Genomic DNA, 25,544 nt, shown 5'->3' on the forward strand with positions numbered 1-25,544 from the left:
TAAGCAATGACTGTGACTTTGAATGCTCCAAGGGACATTCTTCACCACATAGTACATATTCTATATAAAATATTATCCTAACCAACTTCAGTGGCCCTTTTTAACTGAGAGTGAGACAGCAGGTTTCAGTGATATCATCTGCTCTAAGTACACATGGTAATTTGAAGTTTTTTGCTCTTTTTTCAAGCAAGCATTAAAGCATTCAACATCTTCCCTTTATAAAACTTATTTTCAACCTACTACTCTGTATGTATATGTGCCTATGTATATAGAAAAAGAGAGACATTTCCTACACAGGTCACCTGCCCTGTTAAGAAAAATAAACGTGAATGAACAGAGTGGCTAGTGTAGAGAACTGCTGCTAGCCTGATTCATCCCTTCTGTAGTGGCTTTCATCCTGAAGGTCCCAGAGGGTTAAAAACTTATATAAATTAGTGTCATTGTAAAGTATTCCTTTGTAAATTACAGATTGTTTCAATCACTTCTTCCTTTTTAAGAGAGTTTCTTGTCCAGCTGCACCCATTTCAGTGAACCAGTTCACCTTGATTTGGTTCTAAGCATGAAAGGAGATAACCTTTTCCCTCCAATAACAGCAGTACCATAGTGTTATTCTCCTAACCCCTTTTCATGTGTTAGTTGAGAATATTACCTCCATACTGTTATTATAAAAACAAAGGCCAAATGATCTTTCCAGTGTACAGCTTAAGGGTCAGTTCTCTGTTGTACTCATGTGAAGTGACTCTGCTAGTAAAAGGAAAATGGACTCTCTCGAAGAGACTGAATGAGGGCCTAAACATTGAGTCGAAAGAGGCACTTTGAGCCACTCTCTTAGCTCAGAGAGAATGACTTCTACAACTCAGTTGTGTAAACTGGACATGCACGTCCATGTGAACAGAGATGTGAATCTAACAAACACACAATGCCTGTTGGCCACCAATCCTTTTAGCCCATTTTGGTCTGTTTGAAATCTTACAAAGGTAGGACCGAAACTTAGCTTGGTAGAGAGACTTGTGACTTTGTATAAGATAATTAATTAAAATTCAGACTTCAGCTGTTTACTTTTAAACATAATTAGTTTCTCATAATACAATATCTTACTCTTATTTTCCTAAGTAGTACGTATTGTTGATGAAACATCTTTCAACAGTTTGTCGATGGTTCAAACCATCTGAATACAAAGTTCTGTAGATGGCATTGTCTATAATAAGCAATACATAACTGGAATCGAATTTGGAGTTCAATAACAGATTACCAACGGGTTGGTTTTTTGAAGGAAGAATTGCTTCACAAACCAGTTGTCGTCCTTTGTCTGTAAATTTCCCACAAGAAAAGAATTCTGAAAGTTTCTTTTCTCATTCAGAATCAAGGGCAACATTCCAAAAAGATGACAGGTGATATCCAACCTTTTGTTCTGTAATCTATTACTTTGTTACTTAGATTCAAGATATATTTTAATGCTTATATCTATTCAGTCATTCCTGGGATCCCATTGAAACCTATGGCATTGTACAAGGTGTAATTTGACCCAGTTGTGCTCCTGTGTGTAACTGAGGGCAACATTTGGTCCATTGTATTTTGTCAGACACATAAATTTTCTTGCAGAAACATTCCTCCTTTTTCTCTGCGGTATGAAATAAGGAGTTCCCTACTGTTCTGTATTGCTAAGACTCTGTTCCATTCTGTTTATATTTAAGGTCAGTGGATTACCAACTCCAGATCTAAGCTGGCAACTCAGTGGAAGACCAATTCGTCCTGACAGTTCTCATAAAATGTTGGTGCGTGAGAACGGTGTACACTCTCTGATCATAGAGCCAGTCACGGCTAGGGATTCTGGAATCTACACGTGCATTGCCACCAATCGAGCTGGTCAAAACACATTCAGCCTGGAGCTCATTGTTGCAGGTAATCTCTTCATGCTAAGACTACATGTTGAAAATTGTTGGAGGTGTACATGAAATATTGAAAATGTAAGTTGAAGCTCTCTAGGAAAGACTATGGAATTATTACCCACTAAAATTAGTATCTCATTAATTCCAGGAGGTGAGTATTTGAACTATCATATGTTCAAATAAATGCATATAGTGCATGGTTACAAATGTGAAAAGAGATGTGTAACTGCATTTGTTACTTTGAACCAGATCCTTGTCAATGCTCTGACCCCTTTGTGCCTCTCCAGAAACACAGAGGGGCTATAAAACTGCCATTAAACTGACAGATGAAGATACTCCTGGTAGAAAGAAAACTCTGGCTCTGTTCCACTTGCCACTCAAGAATAGGGGGTATGCTGGGAAGAGAGAGAGGGCCAGAAGGCACTGCAGCCAGCAGAATAGTCATTACCAGTTGATACTGGGAAAGCAATGGTGCCCAAACATTTAGCTAAGTTTGCCCCCGTCTCTTGAGTTCTGTGCTAAACACAACTCAGCCAGCTCCTTGCAATAGCTCCAGTATTAACACTGTATTTTGCAGGGATACAGCAAGTGCTTGGGGATCGGATAGGTATGTAGCAGCCTATCAGGCTGATTGAGAGAAGGAGAGCTTGAAACTCAATAGGACAGCAAGGAAACTAAAAGGTAACATTTAAAAAGGATAAAATGAAGTCCTTCCTCCTCGAGAGAGGGTATGAGAAAACAAATCATGTGACAGATGTTAATCATATCCCTTAATGCACTAATGGAAGGCATTCAGATACTATGGTGAGGAGCACAGCCTAAGCATCTATACAAAATAGGATGCGGGGGAGGGGGGTACTGGACTGTCTAGTCTTAGTGGGGTGTTTTTGTTTTGCATATTGGGGGGGTGTTGGTCATATCAGCTCCTGGAGCCCATGGTCACAGGACATTCAAAAGACTATATGGAAGAGGAATAAGTTGAAATGACACTATTTATGTTAAAATATTTTATTGGTGAACAATTAGCCACGGTGCAGAGCATATGCTGATGGTCAGCTGGGCAAAGAAGAAATTTTATCCCAAATTCCTTTTGTGTATGTGCACAATCAGCCAAAAGATATGCTACTACATTTGTCTGAAGTCCACTTGAGGCAATAATGGAGACCACAAACCAGACTAGATTGCCAAACTAAGAGAGAGCTCAAATAATATCTGTATGAGATCAGTTTTGCCAGCTAATGGGCACACCTCATAGGATCCCAAAAATGAAGCCCCTTTCATTTGACAATATTGAGTGTGCCTTGTTCAGCTGAACTGAGAACTTAAGCATTTCACCGTGCTCTATTAGAACCCATCTTTCTCCTATTAAAGTCATAGACAGGACAAGTTTTACTTCCCTGAAGCAGGTGCGGGTCTAATGCAATTATTTTTAAAAGTTTACTGCCACTAAGTAGTGGTTTAAAATCTTCTACCATTTAACTGAATAACTGCAATGGAGGCTGAATGGTAATAGAATGTTGTCACTGTAAATATTGTTGCCATTTCTACGGTGTTTTCACAGCTAAGGAAGAACACAAGCCACCTGTGTTTATAGAGAAGCTACAGAACACAGGAGTGGCTGATGGATATCCCGTGCGACTGGAGTGCCGAGTCTCTGGGGTGCCATATCCTCAGATATTTTGGAAGAAAGAGAATGAGTCACTTACTTACAACACTGAAAGAGTGAGGTTAGAGCAGTTTAGTATTATATAATTAATCTCACTGACAAAGATCAAAGTAAATCATGACTGAAATAACCTTCAGGGGCTATGAGGTTGTAAGAATACTTAGTGCAAGGTTCACAAAGGGACTAAAGGTGCCTAACTGCCACTTTAGCTACCTAAATCACAGAATCAGACCCTCCTGGGATTCACAAAATCCCCACTCAGCTACCCCCAAACCCTGTAGGCACCTAAACTCATTCTATGCTTAATTTTTTGCAGTGAAAGTTCCCTATGTTTCTGCCTCTGAGCATGAGCACTGCTGCCCCATGGCAGACATACAAACACTTATGTCCCAGTGGTTCGCCCATGAGGGGAAGATTCACAAGCCTGTAGGGTAAACTCTGAGCCCACTTAGCAAATGAGCTATTTGTGGGGGGACTTACTCAAAATGAGTGGGGGGTAGGAGGAGGATGACCTCTCTTGGAACTTAGGGGTGAGGGTTCTCAACTGGGATGTGGGAGAGCCAGTATCCAGTGTGCCTACTCCAATGAATTTAATTATTTATTCACAGTGGAAAGGATTCAACAGCAGAGGCTGAAGGAGCCCCATGTCAGAATAGCCCAATGGTTAGAGCACTCTCCTAGGAGGCAGCAGATCCCAGTTCAAATCCCTTCTCCCCTTCAAGTAGAGGGGGGTCTTGAACCAGATGTTTCCTTCAGGCAAATGCCCTAACCATTGGGCTAGAGAGTATGAGGTTGCTTCCCCCCACCCCAACCCAGCATGGGTGCCTAATGCTAAGAGAGGGTTTGCAGTTGAGGATTCAAGCAGCAGGAGGTGCCTGTCAGTGGCTTCTGTGAATCCCATTCCAAGGTGACTGTTTCCCACAATCATTGTGTAAATGTAAACATATACATCTGGAAACAAAGAATATAGGACATAGTCCCCCATTCTGTAAGTATCTTAGGAAGCAGTGCCTGAAAAAGATTTGGGAACTGTTGTGGATAATCAGCTGAACATGAGCTCCCCATGTGATGCTGTGGCCAACAGAACTAAAGACGATCCTATGATGCATAAATGGGAATCTCGCATAGGAGTAGAGATGTTATTTTACCTCTGTACTTCACACTGGTGTGACCGCTGCTGGATTATCCAGTTTTGCTGTCCACAAAGGCTACTGATAAATTGGAGAGGGTTTTGGAGACAAGCTACAAGGATTAAAAAACATGCCTTATAGTGACATACTCAATGAGCTCAAGCTATTTAGCATAATAAGGGGAAAGCTAAGGGATGACTTGTGTACAGTCTGTAAGTACTACTGTGGAACAAATATTTAACAATGGCTCATCTATCTAAACAGAAAGGAAATGTTCAATCCAATGGCTGGAAGTTGAAGCTAGACAACTCCAGACTGGAAATAGGATATACATTTTGTCATTGGAACAGTTTACCAAGGGCTGTGGTAAATTCTCCATCCCTGACAATTTTTAAAGCAAGACAGATCTTCCCCAAATAACCCTTAGTCTGTCCTCCTGTGTAGCACATAGGCTCTAAGTGAGCACACTGGTCCCTTCTGGCCTTGGGGTATGTCTATACTTACCTCCGGGTTCGGCGGTAAGCAATCGATCTTCTGGGCTCGATTTATCGCATCTTGTCTAGACGCGATAAATCGATCCCGGAAGTGCTCGCCATCGACACCGGTACTCCTGCTCCGCGAGAGGAGTACGCGGAGTCGACGGGGGAGCCTGCCTGCCGCGTGTGGACCCGCGGTAAGTACCTTGTAGTTCGAACTAAGGTACATCGACTTCAGCTACGTTATTCACGTAGCTGAAGTTGCGTATCTTAGTTCGAACTGGGGGGTTAGTGTGGACCAGCCCTTGGATTCTACAAGTCTGTGAATAGGAACCTAGACACTGAACTCAGGCTTTGTGAACCCCAGTGACTTTTTAGGGGCTTCTTTGTGAATCTAGCCCTGAGTGTTTATTATGTACTCTTAACACGAAGTAATCCGCACAGGAGGCCTGTTAATGTCTTCATCTACAAAAGGGGACTATGAGGCACATGACTTTCTCAAAACTATGAATATCTCTCTCTCATTCCTTAAAGGTCAAATTTGTTATTCTTCCCCAAAGTTTCTTTTTTGAAGTTTTGACTTGGAAATACAATTGAAACTTGAGCTCTAAAGTAGTGTCTTGAATTGTGGACAAGAAAAAGATTGGTTACTGAGATATTAGCCAGATGTTAATTGTGCATCTTGACTTGTTTTAAAAATTAGCAAAAAAACCAAATTTTTAAAAAATGACAGACTTAAAAATTAAGCTCAGATTCATTTTCCACTTGCTGTGCACATCTCTCTCATTCCTTTAGTGGGAGCTGCATGTTAGTTAAGAGGAAATATAACCTACTATCTGTAAATGTGCTGCTTTAAATTTGTGCTTGTAATGATATGTTTAAACACAATAAACCATGTCCACACTGGCTGTTATGTAATTTAAGTTTTAATAACCTTTTCTTCTCCCCCATTTAGTATGCACCAGGATAACCATGGCTACATTTGCCTGCTTATTCAGGGAGCTACAAAAGAAGACGCTGGTTGGTATACTGTGTCAGCTAAGAATGAGGCTGGGATTGTGTCCTGCACTGCCAGGCTTGATGTTTATAGTAAGTGCGTTCTATTCTGAGATATGCAGTTAAATTAAACCAATCTTCCCAAAAACCAGCAGTTCTAAAAACTTTAGTTTATACCACAAAGGTTTACACTGATCTCTTTCTCTTTTGTTTATAGTTTCTTCACAATAATAATGATCCTCATCAAGACAGCAAATACTCTGTCAAAGTATACTTCACCACCTTTCAAATACTTACACAAACCAAGCATGCTGATTTCTTTACTTGCTTAGAATACTACATCTAGCTTATTTACACATGCATCCTTATCAGTAACTCTAGAAAGCAGCATGACATTTTCTTGTGGTCCTTCTTACAATGCTCTGCTAGCATCAGCTTTTAACCTTTATTAGTATTACCTAAACACACTTGAGACGGGTGCCAATGGCAGATTCTGTTGTAGTTTACTACTTAGACCAGTACAGTTTCCCTATTGTGAACTGATCTTAAACCAAAATTAGATAATGTTGGACAGCAATCTGACCTGTTTATCATTCTGAGCAAAATGTTTGTTCTTGTTAAGTTCACACAATAATGGGGTGGTGATGGTGTAACTTGTTACAAAGCAACAGCTCTGAACAGGACTCTGCCTAGCTTTGTCACACCACATCGCAGAGGGGGACAAGGATAATCTGATTTGTTCCATGGGGCACCCACTGGAGTAATTCCATTGAAGATCAATTACATTAGTGGGAGATTAGAATCTGGCCTGGTATTTTCACCCCGGTGGGGAGGAATGTCTTGCAGTGTTCTGCAGTAACTTTTCTGGACATCTTGGGAGCAGCAATTTTGTACTTGGCCAGGGGGAATGTAGTCACAATGCACATCTTTCAGAAGTAAGGGTGGGAGGTGGTTGAGAAGGCTTAGCTGGTGGGTTACACAGCAAAATAGTGGAGGCAAACAATTTACAGTCTTTTCTTGTGCAGTAAGGACATGACAAAGTGAGAGCAGTGGAGGAGAGAACAGGGTTGGCTGTTATGTAAATCAGTACATAAAGTAAAAAATCTAGAGTTGCTAATTCCCTGCCATTCAAGTGAAAAAATTTATCGGGAGTTTATAAAGAACTGAACAGTACAGGAGTGTGCCTATAATACTTCTGTTATCTGAGTTAAGAAGGGTGAACCTAATTTGTTTTTTTTTTTTTTTCAAATCTATAGCTCAGTGGCAACAACAACCTCAAACCACCAAGCCAAAGAAGGTGCGTCCCTCAGCCAGTCGATATGCAGCACTTTCTGACCAAGGACTAGACATCAAGGCAGCATTCCAGCCTGAAGCAAACCCAGTTCATCTGACATTGCAGTCCGGCTTGGTAGAGAGCGATGACCTGTAGACCTGAGCTGCCAGATCCATCATTTTCTTTCAAAGCAGAAACACTGAAAGCCATTGCCTTGACCAATGATTCTTCTATGTCACTTTATGTAAAGCCAGACACCTTCAAGTACAAAAATCCCCACCTTAACCATATATTTCTTATTCCTACCAAATTAGGATAGGTAGCTGATTAATAGAAATGTTCACATTGCACAGAAAATCACATTCACTGTTCAGTTCCTTATGCCTATATTGCTAGAACTCTTATGAATAACCTTTTTCATAAAGGCCAAAATACTGAACTGAACCAGATTTTTCAGAAGTAAACAGTACAGTATTTATCACTGAGTTCCTTCCTAAGCAAGATGTAGATGCTACATGGTATTAATGGTGTGAGAAGTTTCATTTAAGGCTATTAGACCATAAAGGAAATTAACATGTATGGTTATCTTTTTACAATTCAAAATGGCAATGCAGCGTGATAGCTACAGAGAACAAGTGCAATATTGTAAGAATAAAACAAACGAATACCTTGTCTCTACAATGAGAAAGGAAATACATGCCTTAAAATGTTAGAACTGCCAATACTATATAGCAAGGCTGACACCTTTGTTCTTAAAAAAAGTTCTTATTTTTTTTTCTTTTTTTGGCCAGCGAGGAGACTTATTTACAACCATACTACAAGGCTAATTTAAGCATAAATAATTGAACCTAGTCAAAATAATGAGAGCTGAGGCATAATACACTACTACAGACTATAAATCCTAGCACCCACGTAAGGGATACTTTTGGGAGAGAGAAAAATGCCAACAGTATAGTTTTACTACATAAGGTTAGCAAAAAGGGGGAAAACTATAGATGTTTTTAGTGTAGTTTTTTTTTTTTTTTTTTAAACAGATCCTGAAAACTAACAGAACACTGCCATTCACACATTTGAAATTCCCAGGTCAGCAGAAAGCTATGGAGTTTATGTAGTGGACATTTATGATTGTGTAGAGCTTGTGAATATGTATGAGGATTTTAGGAATGTAGAGCACGTGGAAAAAATGGACTGAGTCTGCAATCGGAGTTTAAATGACAAGCACATATCATAGGGGGTAGGCTAGTAGAATGAAGGTGGAGAAAAACAGATGTGCCATTATATTATTTTCTTAAGACAACATGTGTAGGTGGTGAATGATAAATATTTGTTTTCTTCCCTAGTGTACGATACCATGCTGTGGCTAGGGACTGCGTGCAGTAGGTGAAGACTTTAGAATAGAGGCTACTTTCAGAATGCAAAGCAATTCCACATCAAACTGGACTCTACCTAGTCTACTGTACTAGGCAGTTTTGACTCTGAACCAATTAGTTTAGTTGAGAGGGCAGAAGAATTTTAATTGGGCCTAATGGGGAAAAAATTGAGGTATTAATGGTACGAGAGTACTTTGATATAAAAGGAACACGCTGTATTCCTTATATGAAGCACATATGGTTATCTTTCATTATTTATAATAAAAAGTGTTGAAATCTATCTCAGCTCAGTTATTCAAGTCCATTATTAGTTTATTGTTTGTGTACTACCATATATTTTGCATTACTGCTATACATATATTGTTTCATACCTCTTTGTAAGTATACAAAACAAGTTTTTTTTAGTGACTAAACTTTAGCACAGAAGATAGTACTATTCTATGCAGATCGGTGCAGGTTATGACCACAGTTACAGGCACTGCTTATCTAAATTAATATCATACAGTCTGTCATATAGAAATATCCTATCTATATTTTAAAGTATGTCTTATTTGCCAAGTTTTTCTTGACTGCTAATTTACTGTTTGTTTAGCTTAACTAGCATTATTTTGACACCTTTTATTTGTATTTATAAAAAAAGTACTATCATTACTTTGGATTGTTGTGCTGACATAATGTGGGTTTAGCATCAATAAATATTACACAATAGAAAATTGTCTTTTTCTGGGCAAAAGTAGTCATAGCTATTTCTATAAAGGTATCCAAATACAGAATTTGGAAATTTAACACAAGACCGACAAGATTAGGGTTGTGAGCTGGAAATAAAGAGATTTTTGAAGTTTCCCTAAACCAAATCTGACCCTTCTTAGAATCTCCTTCGCTGATTTAAACCTGGGGGGTGGGGGAAGGACCCTTTTATTACGGTGTAATAGTTTAGTTTTAAAAATGTTTCATATTCAATGTGTATCTCCATTCATCCTGCACACATTGTTGCATTTGAACTGTCTATAATACCCAAACCATGGTACTTACCCAGTAGAAGAGGGACTGTAATTGTGTTTTAGAGGCCATCTTGTGATTAAGATCAGTTCTTGATTATGTTTCTATTTAAAAAAAACAACAACTATTTAGTAGGTACACAGAATTGTTTGGCAAACGGCCACATTTTCTAACACGTTATTTAGCTGCCTTAAAGTACCATTATCCTAGTGTAAGAACAGACTTTGCCCAAAGAAAGACAGTCCTCACTCTAAATTGCAAAACACTAAATCCAAGAAGGAAAACAATGTTGTACTCCATATGTTGCAAGTTTGCCCTCCATGTAGAGAATCAAATTATTCATTAAAGGTCTAATTTACTATTTGGTTTATATTTAGGAACAGTTCCTTACAATTAACCCTACAGCAACTCACTCAGCAAAACAGAGTCCTGACACAAGTGATAGTAATGCCATTGATACCAATGGTGTTGCCCCTGCTTATTTACTACAGCAGTATTTGGCACAGTAAATTAAATCTGATGGGGCTTTTGAGAACCAGAGTACTTGTTTCATAAAACAGCTTATTCCTCTAATTTGCTATTGGTGTGTTAAAAGTAGCTCCCATCAAATAGTTTATGTAAACATTTTGCTTCTCAGACAAAATGTCTATCCTTGACTTTCTTTATACATACCCATGCACAAATCAGGGATGGAAATATTGTTTAAAAAGTTAACCGGTTAACCAAGGTCGCAGCCAGGGCTGGGGCCCCTCCAGCCGGCCAGCACAAGGCAGCCCGGGGGCCCCTCCAGCCAGGGCGATGGGGTTAACAGTTAAGGTCAGTTAACCTTTTACATCCCTAGCACAAATAATAAAATCAGGTCTTTAACTAAAAAGTAAGGCTGTTTACAGCACAGCCAAGTTTTTAATTACTATTTTTAAACATTGAGGATGTTGTGGGTTTACCAATGCAGAAAAATAAATCAGTGTAGCATAAGCAGGGAGAGACATATGTGCTTGCCAAAAGGCTACAAACCTATGTGAAATTCACTGACTCATCAAGGTTATTTTATGGAGGGAAATTTAAATTTCCCAGCCAACTACACCCAACTGAGGCTACCCACTGACACTCTCTGTATAATTGATAATGTAACTAGTTACTTTAGACCAAAGAGTTCTCCACTGTCTCAAAGTCCTCTGCAATTACATTTTTAAAATGTGTTAGAAACCCTCTCCATTCAAGCATATTTACAAAACAATTCAAGACTACTTCATAAGGTGGCTGCATCTAAAGTTTCAAAGAGCTATTGGGGGGAGGAGGAAGCCTCCCATTAACAGCAATAGGAATGAGGTGGCTGAATCCACCCATTTTACATAGAATGTGTTCTCAGATTTTTGTTTTTTTTAGTCTATGGACCACATGTTAATACATTGCGTCTTGCTGACTAGCTACCTTCACTTTCTTGATTACAAAAACTTGGTGGCACCTACAGCAGTTGCTTACATAATCTATATAGGAGTTTTACCTACTTTTAATAGCTGGATACAAACATCCAGCACTTCATGATGTTTCACAGCTATTTGGATCAAAGGCAAATGAACCAAACTGCACAATTTGGGAACACCCGGCTTTGAAAAGTTTAACTTTTTCAGATACATTACCTTTTAAACATTTTTCTGCAATTTGTATGGTAATGAACACCTCAATTTTTTAAAAACACATCTTATCTCTGCCTCCAGCCCAGGTAAATAGCCTTTGTGCCCAGTACTTCATGGGGGCTTAAACTTTCCCCTGACTCAATAGAGCAGCAGTTCTCAAACTTTTGTACTGGTGATCCCTTTCACATACAAAGCCTCTGAGTGCGACCCCCCCCTTAAAACACATTTTAATATATTTAACACCATTATAAATGCTGGAGGCTGACAGCTCGCAACCCTCCATGTAATAACCTCGCGTTCCCCTGTGGGGTGCTGATCCCCCGTTTGAGAAGAGGATCTGCTCCACTGCTACCAGTTCAGCCTCCAAGTCATAATAGGCTATAATGCTTCTATGTGTATGCCTCACCTAGGGAGGGGAGGGAATCATCTAATCCAACTAGATTAATCATCCAGCAGTTTTCCCCCCTCTATCAATTCCCACCCTTTATGGTGCAGATAGAGTTCAGCACGCTACAGTTGAGAGCACCTGCACCAACTCCCCAGACTCACTCCTTATTATGTATTATAGGGATTATGGCTCAGTTCCCCTTATTGATCATTCTGCACCTGTGATAAGCCGGATTTGCCCACATTAATCTAGTTCTCAAATGGCAACAAACATTTCCCCTCCGCACCCTTCTGCTGTTTATCATGTGACTTAAATAGTCATGGTTCAATACAAAGAAGAAGATATACTCCTGGAACCCAAGGAGTTCACAATCTATATCATACAGTATGCCCATTCTTTGGGTCTGTAAGCTGGAATTTGGATAAGGCAAGCATTACTTAAAGGTTAGGTGCAAAGACAAAATAAACTGATTAAATCCTATGCTGCACTATGTTCCTACTAAAAGATCTGGGGGTTTAAAATAAGGCTCAAGTGCACTCCTAGGGAGAAAGTCCAGACTAAGAAGCATCAATACCTGCAGGGAAATGACCTCATAAATGCATAAAGAAGAGCTGAGACTAACTTGGATGCAGTGACTCTAAAGTGACTGCAGTGCCATATATAAAACACTGGTGAAGGGTCAGACTCTACTACTGACCTCACCTTCTACTTCTGTAATAGTACAACTAAGCCAGAAACATCTTCACAGCACAAGAGATGGGGGAAAAGAATAGTAGATGGCCACTGCTCAGACTGATTAGATCAATTACAGCAGAAGCTATAAAATCTCATCACACAGAACGGGCTAGATTTTGCCAGACTCCATTTTTTAACCATTTAGCTAAATATGCTGTTAAAATTGTTTGGGTCAAATTTTGACCTAAAGTTAGCAAAGAACAACTCTCCCAAAGTACAGCTAAAAGGGGGAATGGTATTCCCTCATTTCCATTATGCAATTGCTCAATTTAAAGCCCTCTGCCATTGTTCTAAATACTATCCACAGTGGTTTGAAACAGAACTATACTTGTCAACTCTTTTCCACTTCTGAACTCTAAGCTATCCCTTCCCACATGATAGACAGCATATTTGCTTATTCTTTGCAAATTTTAAGAGACTATTTAAATATCTAAAATTACAGGTTTTTATCTGCAGTACTTTCCTTAGTTCCCAACGAAGGATTATCATTTTGTATGAAAAAGACTGGAAGAAACACAGCATCGTAATATTTCACCACTGCCCTCTATGACTTCCTAATTGATACATTTCTTCTCCCACAAGTCTTTAGAATTCAGCACTTTCCTACACAAACCACTAAGTGAATTTGAGAGACTACAGATAAACCAACTTCCATTAATTCTGTATTTACTTTTGCTATTCAGCCTCGTGTCAGCTATTAATTCACATATTTCAGTCTGACCAAAAATAGTTTAATTTCCCTTAGTAGGTGGAATCCTGCAATGACTTTCACAAACATGTCAGTAATATTTTCATTGGTGTAACCCATCTAATAACCAAGTAGCAAATTCTATACAGGGCATAAGAATGGTAATCACAATAGTGTATACCACAAGAGCAATTCCCTTATGAAGCGGAGAATGAAAGATTTAAGAAGAAACTAAGTTTGTCTCTCTCCAATGTTCCACCCAAAATAATCAGTTATATAGCTTGTATACTGTGTGGATTTCTAACTATAAAAGTACATATGTAATATTACACTATTCTCTGCTGCCAGTTCCCTCAGAAGTAATGTACATTACATAAACATTTAAGGAAAGCCTGATGGACAAAAGTAGAGTTGTCTTAGTGAAAAAACTGTTACCTCTTGTAACTGTTGTTCTTCGAGATGTGTTACTCCTGTCCATTCCACTAGCTGTGTGCATGCACCGCGTGCACGATCGCCGGAAAGCTTTTCCCTAGCGATGCCAATCGGGTCGGCTATGGAGACCCTTAGAGTGGCACCTTTATGGCAGTGTATATAGGTCCCTGCTGACCCGCTGAGTTCCTTCTTGCCACAGTACTCCGACAGTGGGGAGGCGGGCAGGATTTGGAATGGACATGAGCAACACATCTCGAAGAACAACAGTTACGAGAGGTAAGTAACCGTTCTTTCCTTCTTCGAGTGATTGCTCATGTGCATTCCAATAGGTGACTTCCAAGCAGTTACCCTGAGGGACAGGTCGGAGTTCACCTAATCGCCAAATGTAGGACTGCCTTACCAAACCCAGCATCATGGCGTAATGATGGATAATGGCATAGTGAGAAGTGAAGGTGTGAACTGAAGACCAGGTTGCCACCTTGCAGATGGCCTAGATAGGGACCTGTGCCAGGAATGCTGCGGATGCCGCCTGCGCTCTGGGGGGCTGGAACTTTAGCCAGGTCATAGCAAGTCCTGATGCAGGACGTGATCCATGACGAGATGTGCTGTGATGAGATCGGGAGTCCCCTCATTCTTTCAGCTATAGCAATAAAGAGCTGCAGTGATTTACGAAACGGCTTTGTGCGTTCAACGTAAAATGCTAAGGCACGTCTAACGTCCAAGGAATGGAACATGTGCTCCCTGTTAGTGGCATGGGGTTTAGGAAAGAACACAGGTAAAAATATATCCAGGTTCACATGAAACTGGGAGACAACCTTAGGCAGGAACGCAGGGTGGGGGCGTAGCTGCACCTTGTCTTTATAAAATACCGTATAAGGCAGTTCGGAGGTCAGTGCTCGGAGTTTGGATACCCTTCTAGCGGAGGCTATAGCCACCAGAAAAGCCACCTTCCAGGAAAGGTAGGACAGAGGGCATGTAACCATGGGTTCAAAGGCCCCCCCATGAGTGAGGACAAGACCAGGTTGAGGTCCCAGGGGGGAACGGGCCGACGTACTGGAGGATAAAGTCTGTCCAGGCCCTTAAGAAACCTGCTCACCATGGGATTACTGAACACTGAACCCCCACCCCACCCCCGCCATTCCCGGGTGAAAGGCCGAAATAGCCGCAAGGTTTACCCTCAGGGATGATGTTGCTAACCCTTGGTGCTTGAGATATAAAAGATAGTCCAAAATAAGAGGAATTGGGGCTGATTATGGCTCAGTTCCCCTTTGTCGAGACCAAATGGAGAAACGCTTCCACTTAGCCAGGTACATGGCTCGAGTGGAGGGTTTCCTACTTCTTAACAGGACCTCCCTCACTGAGTGCAAGCACTGAAGTTCAAGAGGGTTTAGCCATGGAGCTTTCACGCCATGAGGTGGAGGGACTCCAGACTGGGGTGCTGTAAATGGCCGTGGTCCTGTGTGATTAGGGTCGGACAGAGAGGGAGCGCTACTGGTCTGTCCACTGAGAAGTTCAGGAACATGGTGAACCAGTGCTGGTGAGGCCACGCTGGCGCTATGAGGATCAAAGAAGCTCTCTCCTGACGAGTCTTGAGGAGCACTCTGTGTATGAGAGGGAATGGTGGGAATGTGTACAGCAGGTGACCTGTCTATGACAAGTGAAAGGCATCCATGGTGGAGGCTGGGCTGTGGTTCAGGAAGGAGCAGAATCTCTGGCACTTCCTATTGCTCCGTGTCGCGAACAGGTCCATGTGGGGAGAGACCCACCTCTGGAAAATCGAGTGAGTGATGTCCGGTCTGAGGGACCACTCGTGTCCATGGAACGAGCGACTGAGGCAGTCGGCCAGTTCATTCTGTGCCCCCGAAGGTGCAACGCCTGCAGGTGAATGGAGTGGGCAATACAAAAGTCCCACACTGTGAGGGCTTCCCAACAGAGGGGAGAGGAGTGACCACCACCCTGTTTGTTTATATAGAACATCGCTGCAGTATTGTCCATGGGCACTGATACACACATGCCCTGAAGCCGGGCCTGGAACGCTTGGCATGCCAGGCAAACCGCCCTCAGTTCTCTCACGTTGGCTGGGATTAACTCCTGGAACTTAGCCAACGAGCTCCAGGAATTAAAAGTGTATCGGCTAAGTACTGCCTGCTGATTCGCTACCCGAAGCTGGAGCCCACCAGTCGAATAGACTTTACGGCCAAAGAGATCCAGTTTCTTGGCATCATGTGACTTAGGTGCGGGAGCCGGTTGTCCTTGTCGCTCTTTGTAGTTTGCCGCATCAACCACCAACGTCCCCGGTTGGGGGTGGGTAAAAAGGTGCTCATAGCCCTTTTGCGGCACAAAGTAGCGTCTCTTGACTCCTTTATCCATTGGTAGTATAGAGGCCGGGGTTTGCCAGAGCACCTTCGTGGTGTTCTGAATTGTCCTTATGAGGGGCAAGGCCACTCTAGAAGGACCCTAGGGAGTGAGCATGTCCACCATCGGATCTGAATCCTCCATAACCTCCTTTGCCTGGCAGTTGAAGTTAACTGCCACCCTCCTAAGCAGGTCCTGGTGGTCTTTGCTGTTCATTGGTGGTAGAGTGGTGGAGGTGCCTGCCACCGCCTTGTCCAATGAGGAGGAGGAAGAGGTTCCCGGGACTGGGTCTTCCTGCCCCTTGGGTTCTCTAGAGGTCGGGCCAAGTACCTCAGAGCTGCCTGCAACCGGAGGATCACGTGTCACCAACGCTGGTGGAGGAGGGGCTGTGATTGTCTGTGACCGCTCAACAGCCACGTCCCGTACAGGGTCCTCAGGGGCCCTAAGGATGTAGCATGCCATCGACGTCGCGGATGGAGGGTCATGGGGGGCTGAAACAACCGATGCCAGCCTAGATCCCTGATCTTGAGATTGGTGGTAGGCCCAAAGGGTCCAAAAAGGCCATTGCACTGGGCCCTGCCACTAGGGTGGCCAAGCGATGGCCGGTGCCGGTTGTTCCACTGGCCTACAGTGCCGGGATCGGTGCCGGGACCGGGATCGATGGTGGCTGTGTCAGGACACAGATGATTCTACGTCTGACTCTGACGAGTACTCTGTACCCGACCACGGGGGAGTGGAGCCGGGGAGCGATGCCGGGGAGACAGAGATTGGCGCCGTAACATGATGGGCTTCCCCCGATGATGAATCAACGGCAGTGCCGCCATCGGTGCCGTGACGGGTGTCGAAGTCGTCCAGGGTGCTGGGCACGACGCCGCAGTCAATGCCGTCGCTGGTGCTACGGGCATTGCCTGAGTTTGCGAAGCCGGGCCCCGCACCTGCGGGGCCAGGTACTGCACCATCATGGCAATGAGGTCTCGAGACACCTCATATGTGTCCAGAGTAGAGGGGAGGTCAAGCTCATCCTCCAAATCATCCCGGGTAGCAGAGTCCATTCTCGCTGGACTCAACGGCTCTGCAACTGGGGCCGGAGTCAACGGCACTGGTTCTTGGGGACCAGACCGAGGGTGTCCCGCCAAAGGACGCACCCCACTGGAATCTCTCCTCGGCTTCCTGACAGGGAAACATCCCCTGTCTGGTTTCTTTTTCTTATGTGGCACCAGGGACTGTGAACGGTGCCGCCGTGTGGCACTGGCCTTGCGGGCCAGGGAGCAGTGCCGGTGTTCTCTGGCGGAGTCCTTCCTTGGTGCCAGGACATCCCGCACCGAGGCCGGTGCGCTGTGCACCAAGGATGCCAGTGTCGGCTCTGGCTGTGGCTGAAGAGCCGACTCCATCAGGAGGAGCTTCAGGCAATAGTCACGCTCCCTCTTAGTCCTAGGTCTGAAGCTCCTGCAAATAGGACACTTATCTGTCTGATGGCCCTCCCCGAAGCACTTGAGACAGGAGGCGTGCGGATCGCTTGTTGGCATAGGTATTGCACACCTCTCACACGCCTTAAACCCCTGCGACCGAGGCATGCCCCGGCGCCGGGGAGTGAAGAGTGGGGGGAAACCCCCCAAGTAAGCTAAACTAATCTACACTATTAACTAACAACTACTGAACTATTTACACAGAAAAACCAGGGAACCACTAGGTAAGGCACTTGCAGAAGCAAGAGACTGAGCTGTTCCAACGACTGTCATGGGCGGTAAGAAGGAACTGAGCAGGCGGCAGGTCGGCAGGGACATATATACACCGCCATAAAGGCGCCACTCTAGGGGTCTCTACAGCCGACCCAACGCTAGGGAAAATCTTTCCGGCGATTGTGCACGCAGCGCGTGCACGCACCTATTGGAATGGACATGAGCAACACATCTCGAAGAACAACAGTTATAAGAGGTAAGTAACAGTTTTTTCACTAAGACAACTCTATTTTTGTCCATCAGGCTTTCCTTAAATGTTTATGTACTGTACGCGCACACACCTATTGGAATGCACATGAGCAATCACTCAGAGAAGAATCTTCAGATACATCCCGAGGGACCTGGAACACCAGTAATTTTGTCTCAGCACATACAATCACCAAAACTGATTTTTAAAATTTTAAAATAATTTCAAGGGCTACAAGCCCAGTTACTGACAACCTGGTAGGAGTATGATTTGACCATTTTTTTATCAAATACTAACAAAGTAAAATTTTCTTGCATGTGAAAGTACTTGTAGCAAATTCTCAATGTAATTTGACTTTCAGTTATTTATGCAACATTTTCTAAAAAGCACACACCTGAGACTTTCTTGGAGGAACTCTATATACCATAGAAAGAACAATTAATTACCTTACTGTAACTGTGATTCTTTAAGATGTTTTGTCTATGTGGATCTCACTTATGGTACACATGCACCCAACATCAGAATCTTTTCACTAGCAGCACCTGTTTCAATCATGTCTACACATCACACGTCCCCTTCCCTCCCAAGGGCATATAGGACAGAGGCCCCAACCACCTCTCAACTCCCTTGCTAATTCAGAGTCCCAGTAAGAATGGGAGGTGGGTTAAGGGATCTACACAGACAAGATCTCTCCACGAATCATAGTTACTGTAAAGTAATGAGATTTTTTTTCTTAATTTTTTCCTATTAGCATCTTCTCTCCTCATTCATGACTAATGGTTAAATACCTCCCCCTATGGAATGCAGAGGCAATCCAATGTTGCTAGAGGCTCCAGATTTAACCCCTGCCCTTCAGCTCAGGCCACCAGAAGAAATGCTCCAGCAACCAATTACTAGCCTTAAGGCAACTTGATCTAATGCATTAAAAACCTTAACTCAATTATATCTACATGTCCCTTTAGAGAAAAATTTCAATTTATATTCTGGTCATTTACCAAACTACCAGGGTGGGTTGAATGAGGAGAGATGGTGCTAAAAGAAAAATCAGGTACATTTCTCATTCTGTTGCGCAGCTTTTCTCATTCATCACCACCAATGGGAAGTAGCAAACAGTGAATCACAGAAGTAAGAGAGGGAGGGAGGGAAAGGATAAGCAGACTTCTAATTAATACAGTAGAACAGAATGGAAAGGAAGTTCCCCTCATAAAAAGCAAGATCTTAGCAAAATAAGGAATTATATGGGAACCAACCCAGCAGCTCCCTCCTACCAATAAATACTTCTGAAAAGGAGAGGAAGCCTACTTTGCAAATCTTCCACAGATGACATGCATAAGCTTTCCCCCCTATGCACCTAGGAACTTCTGTGAATGTTTTCCAGATGCCCAGCATGCCAACTGGTACAACATTTTAATGTCTTGCCTACAGCTACATTGAGGCCCCAAAGCTTTGGCATTGAGAGAGTATGAAATGAATAGGATACAACTGGCATAGTACTCCATATGCTTGAGAAACATCTTCAGATCACTAGCAATGCCCATTTATAGCACAACCTTCCAAAAGAATTGCAATGATTCAAACTACATTATGGGAGAACTATTTCCCAGGAATTGTGGAAAGAAGAACTTTCCTTAAACGGAGAGGTTTCTGGAGCTGTAAGAATAACATTTTCTTTCACAAGTGTGCAGCACAAGCAGCAGTGTGGTTCTTGCATAAATACAGGATCTAATTCCAAAACCAGAGGTAATAGTGAAAGTAAAGGCCTACTGCAGGCACCCCCCTGCCTATTGATTGCTTGCAAAGCTGTTGTCTAGTAGGGACCATAGTTCAGATCTTCTCTTGAGCAGCAGAAAGGATCTGGAAGCTATTCAGATCACCCTGAGTTACAGAACCTTGATATGGAGCAAGGACTCTTTCTGTGACCATGTGCCTTGGATCTGTAGGTGGTTTAGATGGGCCACCCAGCAGAAGCATCTATACTCAGCATCACCATGGGAAGAGAGATGCAGAACAGTACCCCTCCTTTGCAGGCCATTTGGGAACTTAGGCACCGGTTCAAAGAAATAGTATAGGAATCAGGACCACGAGATGAGAGTCTATATGCTATCTCGTAGGTCAGTAAACAGACTTCAGCCAGCCTTGGACACGGCAGAAGTCGATTCTGGGAAGAAGTGTCATGTAAGTACTGACACCCATGTGACCCAACAGTCAGACAGATTCTTGCTGTTTTTGCAGCACTCTCCTGGAGACAGAAGATCAGGGAATGAGACAGTCTGAAGTCGGTCTACCAGCAGGTATGCCTTTGCTAACTTGGAATCTAGAAGGGCCCCTATAAAGTCTATTGACCGAGAAGGAGTGAGGGATGACTTGTAATTCACTCAGTCCTAAAGAGTGAAACAAAATAGGGTGCTGAACACTTCCTGTGGGGATTTCTCTCCGAAAAGCCAGTCATCCAAGTCCTTGTCATTTCAGATGGGCTGCCACTACTGCCAGCTATTTTGTGAATACTCTTGTGGCTATAAAGACAGGCCCAAAGTTGGTACCCTGCATTGTCCCACCGTAAAGCAGCAATAGCTTCTGTGGGTTGGATGAATTGCTATATGAAAATAAGTATTCTTAAGATCAAGAGCTGCAAACCAATCTTGACATTCTAGAGAGGTGACAATGGAGGCTAGCATCACCATTCTGAATTGTGTCCAGTTATGAATTCATTTAGTTGCCTCAAATCCAGAACAGGACTTCCTCTTTTCTTTTGGAGAAAAAAGTCTAAAGACTGGAAACCCCTCCCTCTGAACTCCTAAGGTAATTCTATTGCTCCAGATGAAGTAACTAGTCCACTTCTTCCCTCAGTTGCCTCTTGAGATGGGTCTCTGAAGAGAGACAGGGGAAGGGCTGGGGGAGAGACAAGGCCTGAAATGGCAAGGAATATTCTTTGATAAGTCTCCAATACCCATTGATTGAAAGTAATCCTGGCCCATGCTGAAAAAAAATGGTAAAGACAGGAAGGAAAAACAGTGTATGGGGGATGGGGGGGTGGGGAAGAGAAGGAAACTCAGGTGGATTGGTACAATGCTCTCAACTTGCACATCAAACCTACTGCATGGAAGATGATGCAGGGTGGGTGGTAAAAAAAGGAGGGGGCTCTCGAGTGGGTGAATCAAGACTTACTTTCACAAGTGTAGTCAGCAGGTCTCTATTGCTGATGGGGCGGGGGGGGGGGGTAAGAGTATATATATCCAGGGATCTCAGTGTAGATCTAGAGTCCTTCAGAGTACAAAACAATTCATCTGTGCAGAAGCTAAAACAGATCTGGTCCTTCAAAGAAGAGATCTTTTACAGTGGTTTGTATTTCTCTGGGAATCTCAGAACTGCAGCCAGGCTGTCTTCTTCCTGGTGATGGCTGTGGCCATGAAATAGGCTGTATCAGAGGTGTCCAGGACTGCCTGGAATGAAGTATTGGCTATTAGTTCTCCCTCCAAAATAATGGATCTCCAGTCAGCCCTCTCTTCCTTGTGGGAATCTGTCAATAAATGGTGATACTCTGCCCCAGAGTACCAGTACAGAGAAGTGTTGGTTTTGATGAGGCATCTTTGCCAGTGCTAGACTTCAGCATCAGAATAGACTTCAAAGTCAGGTAAGACAAATAATCAACACTATTAGGCTGCACAGGGGGGTCAGGCCTCTAAGCTCATGGTTTAAAACAGAAAGCCCATGATTCTTAACTTCTTTGCTCTTTATCATTCTGGGTAAGAAGATCAGCACTGAGAGTCATCCTTGAAGAGGAGCTCAGATCTGCCTCAACATGGTGGAAGTAACATCACGCTTTAGTGATGGCTCCCAACCAATGCTGAGTTCACTCTGGAAGACAGAGGACAGCTGACCGAAGGGGTAGCAGACCCTCTCTCAATACTGTTGGTGAGAGCCTTTAAGGTAGAGTCCCTTCTTAAAGGGATGCTGAAGGAATGGGATCTCTGGGAAATGTCCTCCTTTTTGGAGTCCGATTATCTTTCCAACTCAGCTGATACCTTCATGGACTACTCCACAAGGTAGAGCTTTAGCTTGATATCACTGGAGCAATGAGTTCTGCTAGAGAAAGACAAGCATATGGGTCAATGGTCCAGAACATGGCTCTCATCTAAAGAGAGGACACACCAACAGCATCATCAGGTAAAATAATACATCCATCACATGTGGGGCATGGCTTGAAGCTGAATGATTTGGTCTCAGCCATTACACAGGAAGGCACTTTCATGCCAAGTAGAAGAAAAGAAATTTTAAAGAACAGAAACAAACAATGGGCTGCCAATCGGCTAGAATTTTGTCACTAAACTCGCTAACCTAGTATTTACAAATTGTAAGGGTGCTACATGGTAGTAGATAGACATTGCAGAGTTGTCTTGCTGCCACAGGTGGCAATAACAAACAGAGAAGCAGTCATGGCTGCTCTGCCATCTAGGCCTGTGGTTGGTGAAGACTAGCAAGGTGCAGACATGGCCCTAATGGACATTTCCAACTCAAGTGCCTGAGACATACACACAAGTGGGATCTACAGAAAAAAAAAAAAGATTCCAGGAAAATGTAACTTCCTTTCCTTTCCCCAGGCTTATAGGAAATTATTTTCAGTGGAAACACCCACACCCAAAGAGTATGAAAAGGAAAAGCAGACTGCCATTAATATGAAGTGCAAAAGAACTGTAATTTAAGGTTGTTAGCAGGCCTCGTCATCATCAATCATCATCATCCAGATTGAACATATAGATTTTGTGAATTTGGCACTCAGATATCACATTCAAAGGCCTGGACACCAAAGTCCTCAGAACCAGTATTGCACTGCGAGTAGCAGTCTCTGCTAACCCACCAATGTTTCCAATTGTGCTTTAGAGAGACCATAACTAGTGGTAAAAGCAATGAAGTGGCTTCTCTGCTGTGACATGGTTTCCATGGCAGCTGTGATTCAGATTTTTACAATACAGACACCAATCCACAGGAAATGGAAAGCAACAACCAAGTCATTGCACACATTCAACAAAAGGCTTTTCACTACTGCCCTGGAGAGATTTACTCTGATGATTTCTCTATGTAATTTTGCCCCTCATAATATTGCAGTATCATTGTATTTGGTGTATGCTAAAATCAGTATGGCTTTGTTCCCTGCTAACTATCATTGTACACTAGTTAGAGGTGATTTTTTTTAAATTGAGAGATATAAGGAATCCATCATGAGGTCAAATAACGACAAATAACTACAAAAATACAATGAATACTAATATAAATATTAGGGCTGTCAAGCGATTAAAAAAATGAATTGCACTGTTAAAAAATAATAGAATACATTTATTTAAATATTTTTGGATGTTTTCTACATTTTTCAAATATTCTGATTTCAATTACAACACAGAATACAAAATGTTTATATTTATTTATATAAATATACTTAATATTTATTTTTGATTACAAGTATTTGCTCTGTAAAAACACAAAAGAAATAGTATTTTTCAATTCACCTAATACAAGCACTGTAGTGCAATCTCTTTATCATGAAAATGCAACTTACAAATGTAGAATTGTGTACAAAAAAACTGACATTCAAAAATAAAACAGTGTAAAATTTTAGAGCCTGCAAATCCACTCAGTCCTACTTCTTGTTCAACCAATCGCTCAGGCAAAGAAGTTTGTTTACATTTGCAGGAGATAATGCTACCCGCTTCTTGTTTACGTCACCTGAAAGTGAGAACAGGCATTCTCATGGCACTGTTGTAAGCTGGCGTCACACAATATTCATATGCCAGATGAGCTGAAAATTCACATGTCCTTCATGCTTCAACCACCATTCCAGAAGACATGCATCCATGCATATAATGGGTTCTGCTCGATAACAATCCACAGCAGCACAGACCAACGCATGTTCATTTCCATTATCTGAGTCAGATGCCACCAGCAGGAAGTTGATTTTCTTTTCTGGTGGTTCGGGTGCTGTAGTTTCCACATCAGAGTGTTTCTCTTTTAAGACTTCTGAAAGCAAGCACCACACACCGTCCCTCTCAGATTTTGGAAGGCACTTCAGATTTTTAAACCTTGGGTCGAGTGCTGTACCTACCTTTAGAAATCTCATATTGGTACCTTCTTTGTGTTTTGTGAAATCTGCAGTGAGAGTGTTCTTAAAATGAACAACATGTGCTGGGTCATCATCCGAAACTACTATAACAGGAAATATATGGCAGAATGCAGGTAAAACAGAGCAGGGGATATATAATTCTCCCCCAGGGCGTTCAGTCAGAAATTTAATTAATGCATTATTTTTTTAATGAGCGTCATCAGCATGGAAGTATGTCCTCTGGAATGGAGGCCAAAGCATGAAGGGGTATCCGAATATTTAGCATATCTGGCACGGAAATACCTAGCAATGCTGGCTACAAAAGTGCCATGCAAATACCTGTTCTCACTTTCTGGTGACACTGTAAATAAGAAGAGGCAGCATTATCTCCCTTAAATGTAAACAAACTTGTTTGTCTTAGGGATTGGCTGAACAAGTAATAGGACTGAGTGGACTTGTATGCTCTAAAGTTTTACATTGTTTTGTTTTTGAGTGCAGTCGTAACAACAACAACAAAATCTATATTTTAAGTTGCACTTTCATGATAAAGAGATTGCACTACAGTGCTTGTATGAAGTGAATTGAAAAATACTATTTCTTTTGTTTTATCATTTTTACAGTGCAAATATTTGCAAGCAAAAATATACAATTTGATTTCAATTACAACACAGAATACCATATATATGAAAATGTAGAAAAACATTCAAAATATTTAATAAATTTCAATTGGTATTCTATTATTTAACAGTGCAATTAAAACTGCCATTAATTTTTTTGAGTTAATCGCATGAGTTAACTGTGATTAATCGACAGCCCTAATAAATATAGATACTGAGTCACAAATAACTCCAGTTGCTTCCTATGGGCCTGATCCCCAACTGACCATCTACACTGGGAGTCATATGTGCTCAGCACCACTCAGTCCCAAAGTGGGCATAAATGCCACATCTATTTGATACAAATAAATCAATGGCTCTCATTTGGCATGTCCAAGCACACATGGTGGTGCCATCAGACCCACCACTGGCAATCTATAGGGGTATATTAAGTCTCTCAAAAAATAATATTGCATTGGTGTCAAAGGTTTCATATTCTTATTGGCTAACCTATGCATTGCTAATTAAACCGTTAAAACCCTAGAAAAGTGTGAGAATAAAAGCAGTCAAGAGAAGGTAATTTATTTGACCTGATATGGTGTGTACACACAAATGATAAAATAGACTGGGCAGAATCAAATTACTGCAGTCCAGACAGCTCCTTTCATGGAATGAGGGGAGATGGGGTTCAGGGACCTCAGAGTCTGAACCCCTATACTGCTACTAAAGCTAAAAGCAAATGTACTCAATACTTCCATGCTTCAATAGAGTTGTGAGCACTTATACAAGCATTGAGCATAGTGCTCAGCCCCTGCACATTAAAAGGTATCTTCCCTCCCGCCTCACACCTTTTCACATGCTTTTTAGCTTAGCTCATTTCATCCTGATTTTGTATCT

The 25,544-nt window shown here is 42.2% G+C and overlaps 2 protein-coding genes across 7 annotated transcripts in view; one reads left to right on the forward strand and one right to left on the reverse strand.

The window, feature by feature from the left end:
• PALLD (palladin, cytoskeletal associated protein) overlaps positions 1-9,506 on the forward strand; it is a 321,293-nt gene extending 311,787 nt beyond the window's left edge. For 5 of the 6 annotated variants that reach the window (XM_024194956.1, XM_024194963.1, XM_024194971.1 and 2 more), the window contains 4 exons: positions 1,695-1,902; positions 3,451-3,616; positions 6,117-6,250; positions 7,414-9,506. In XM_024194956.1, the coding sequence (XP_024050724.1) occupies positions 1,695-1,902; positions 3,451-3,616; positions 6,117-6,250; positions 7,414-7,586 (681 nt within the window). In that variant the 3' untranslated portion in view covers positions 7,587-9,506. Of the gene's footprint in view, positions 1-1,694; positions 1,903-3,450; positions 3,617-6,116; positions 6,251-6,374; positions 6,426-7,413 lie in introns of all 6 variants that reach the window. The other variant, XM_024194988.1, reaches the window with a different exon arrangement.
• A 373-nt stretch (positions 9,507-9,879) lies between these two features.
• CBR4 (carbonyl reductase 4) overlaps positions 9,880-25,544 on the reverse strand; it is a 41,230-nt gene continuing 25,565 nt past the window's right edge. Inside the window, exon 6 of the transcript XR_003899757.1 lies at positions 9,880-9,903. The gene's annotated coding sequence lies outside the window, so the exon portion shown is untranslated. The remainder of the gene's footprint in view (positions 9,904-25,544) is intronic.

The sequence above is a fragment of the Terrapene carolina genome, unplaced genomic scaffold (genome assembly GCF_002925995.2).
Source record: "Terrapene carolina triunguis isolate 2854851 unplaced genomic scaffold, T_m_triunguis-2.0 Scaffold66, whole genome shotgun sequence".
NCBI classification, from domain to species: Eukaryota; Metazoa; Chordata; order Testudines; family Emydidae; genus Terrapene; species Terrapene triunguis.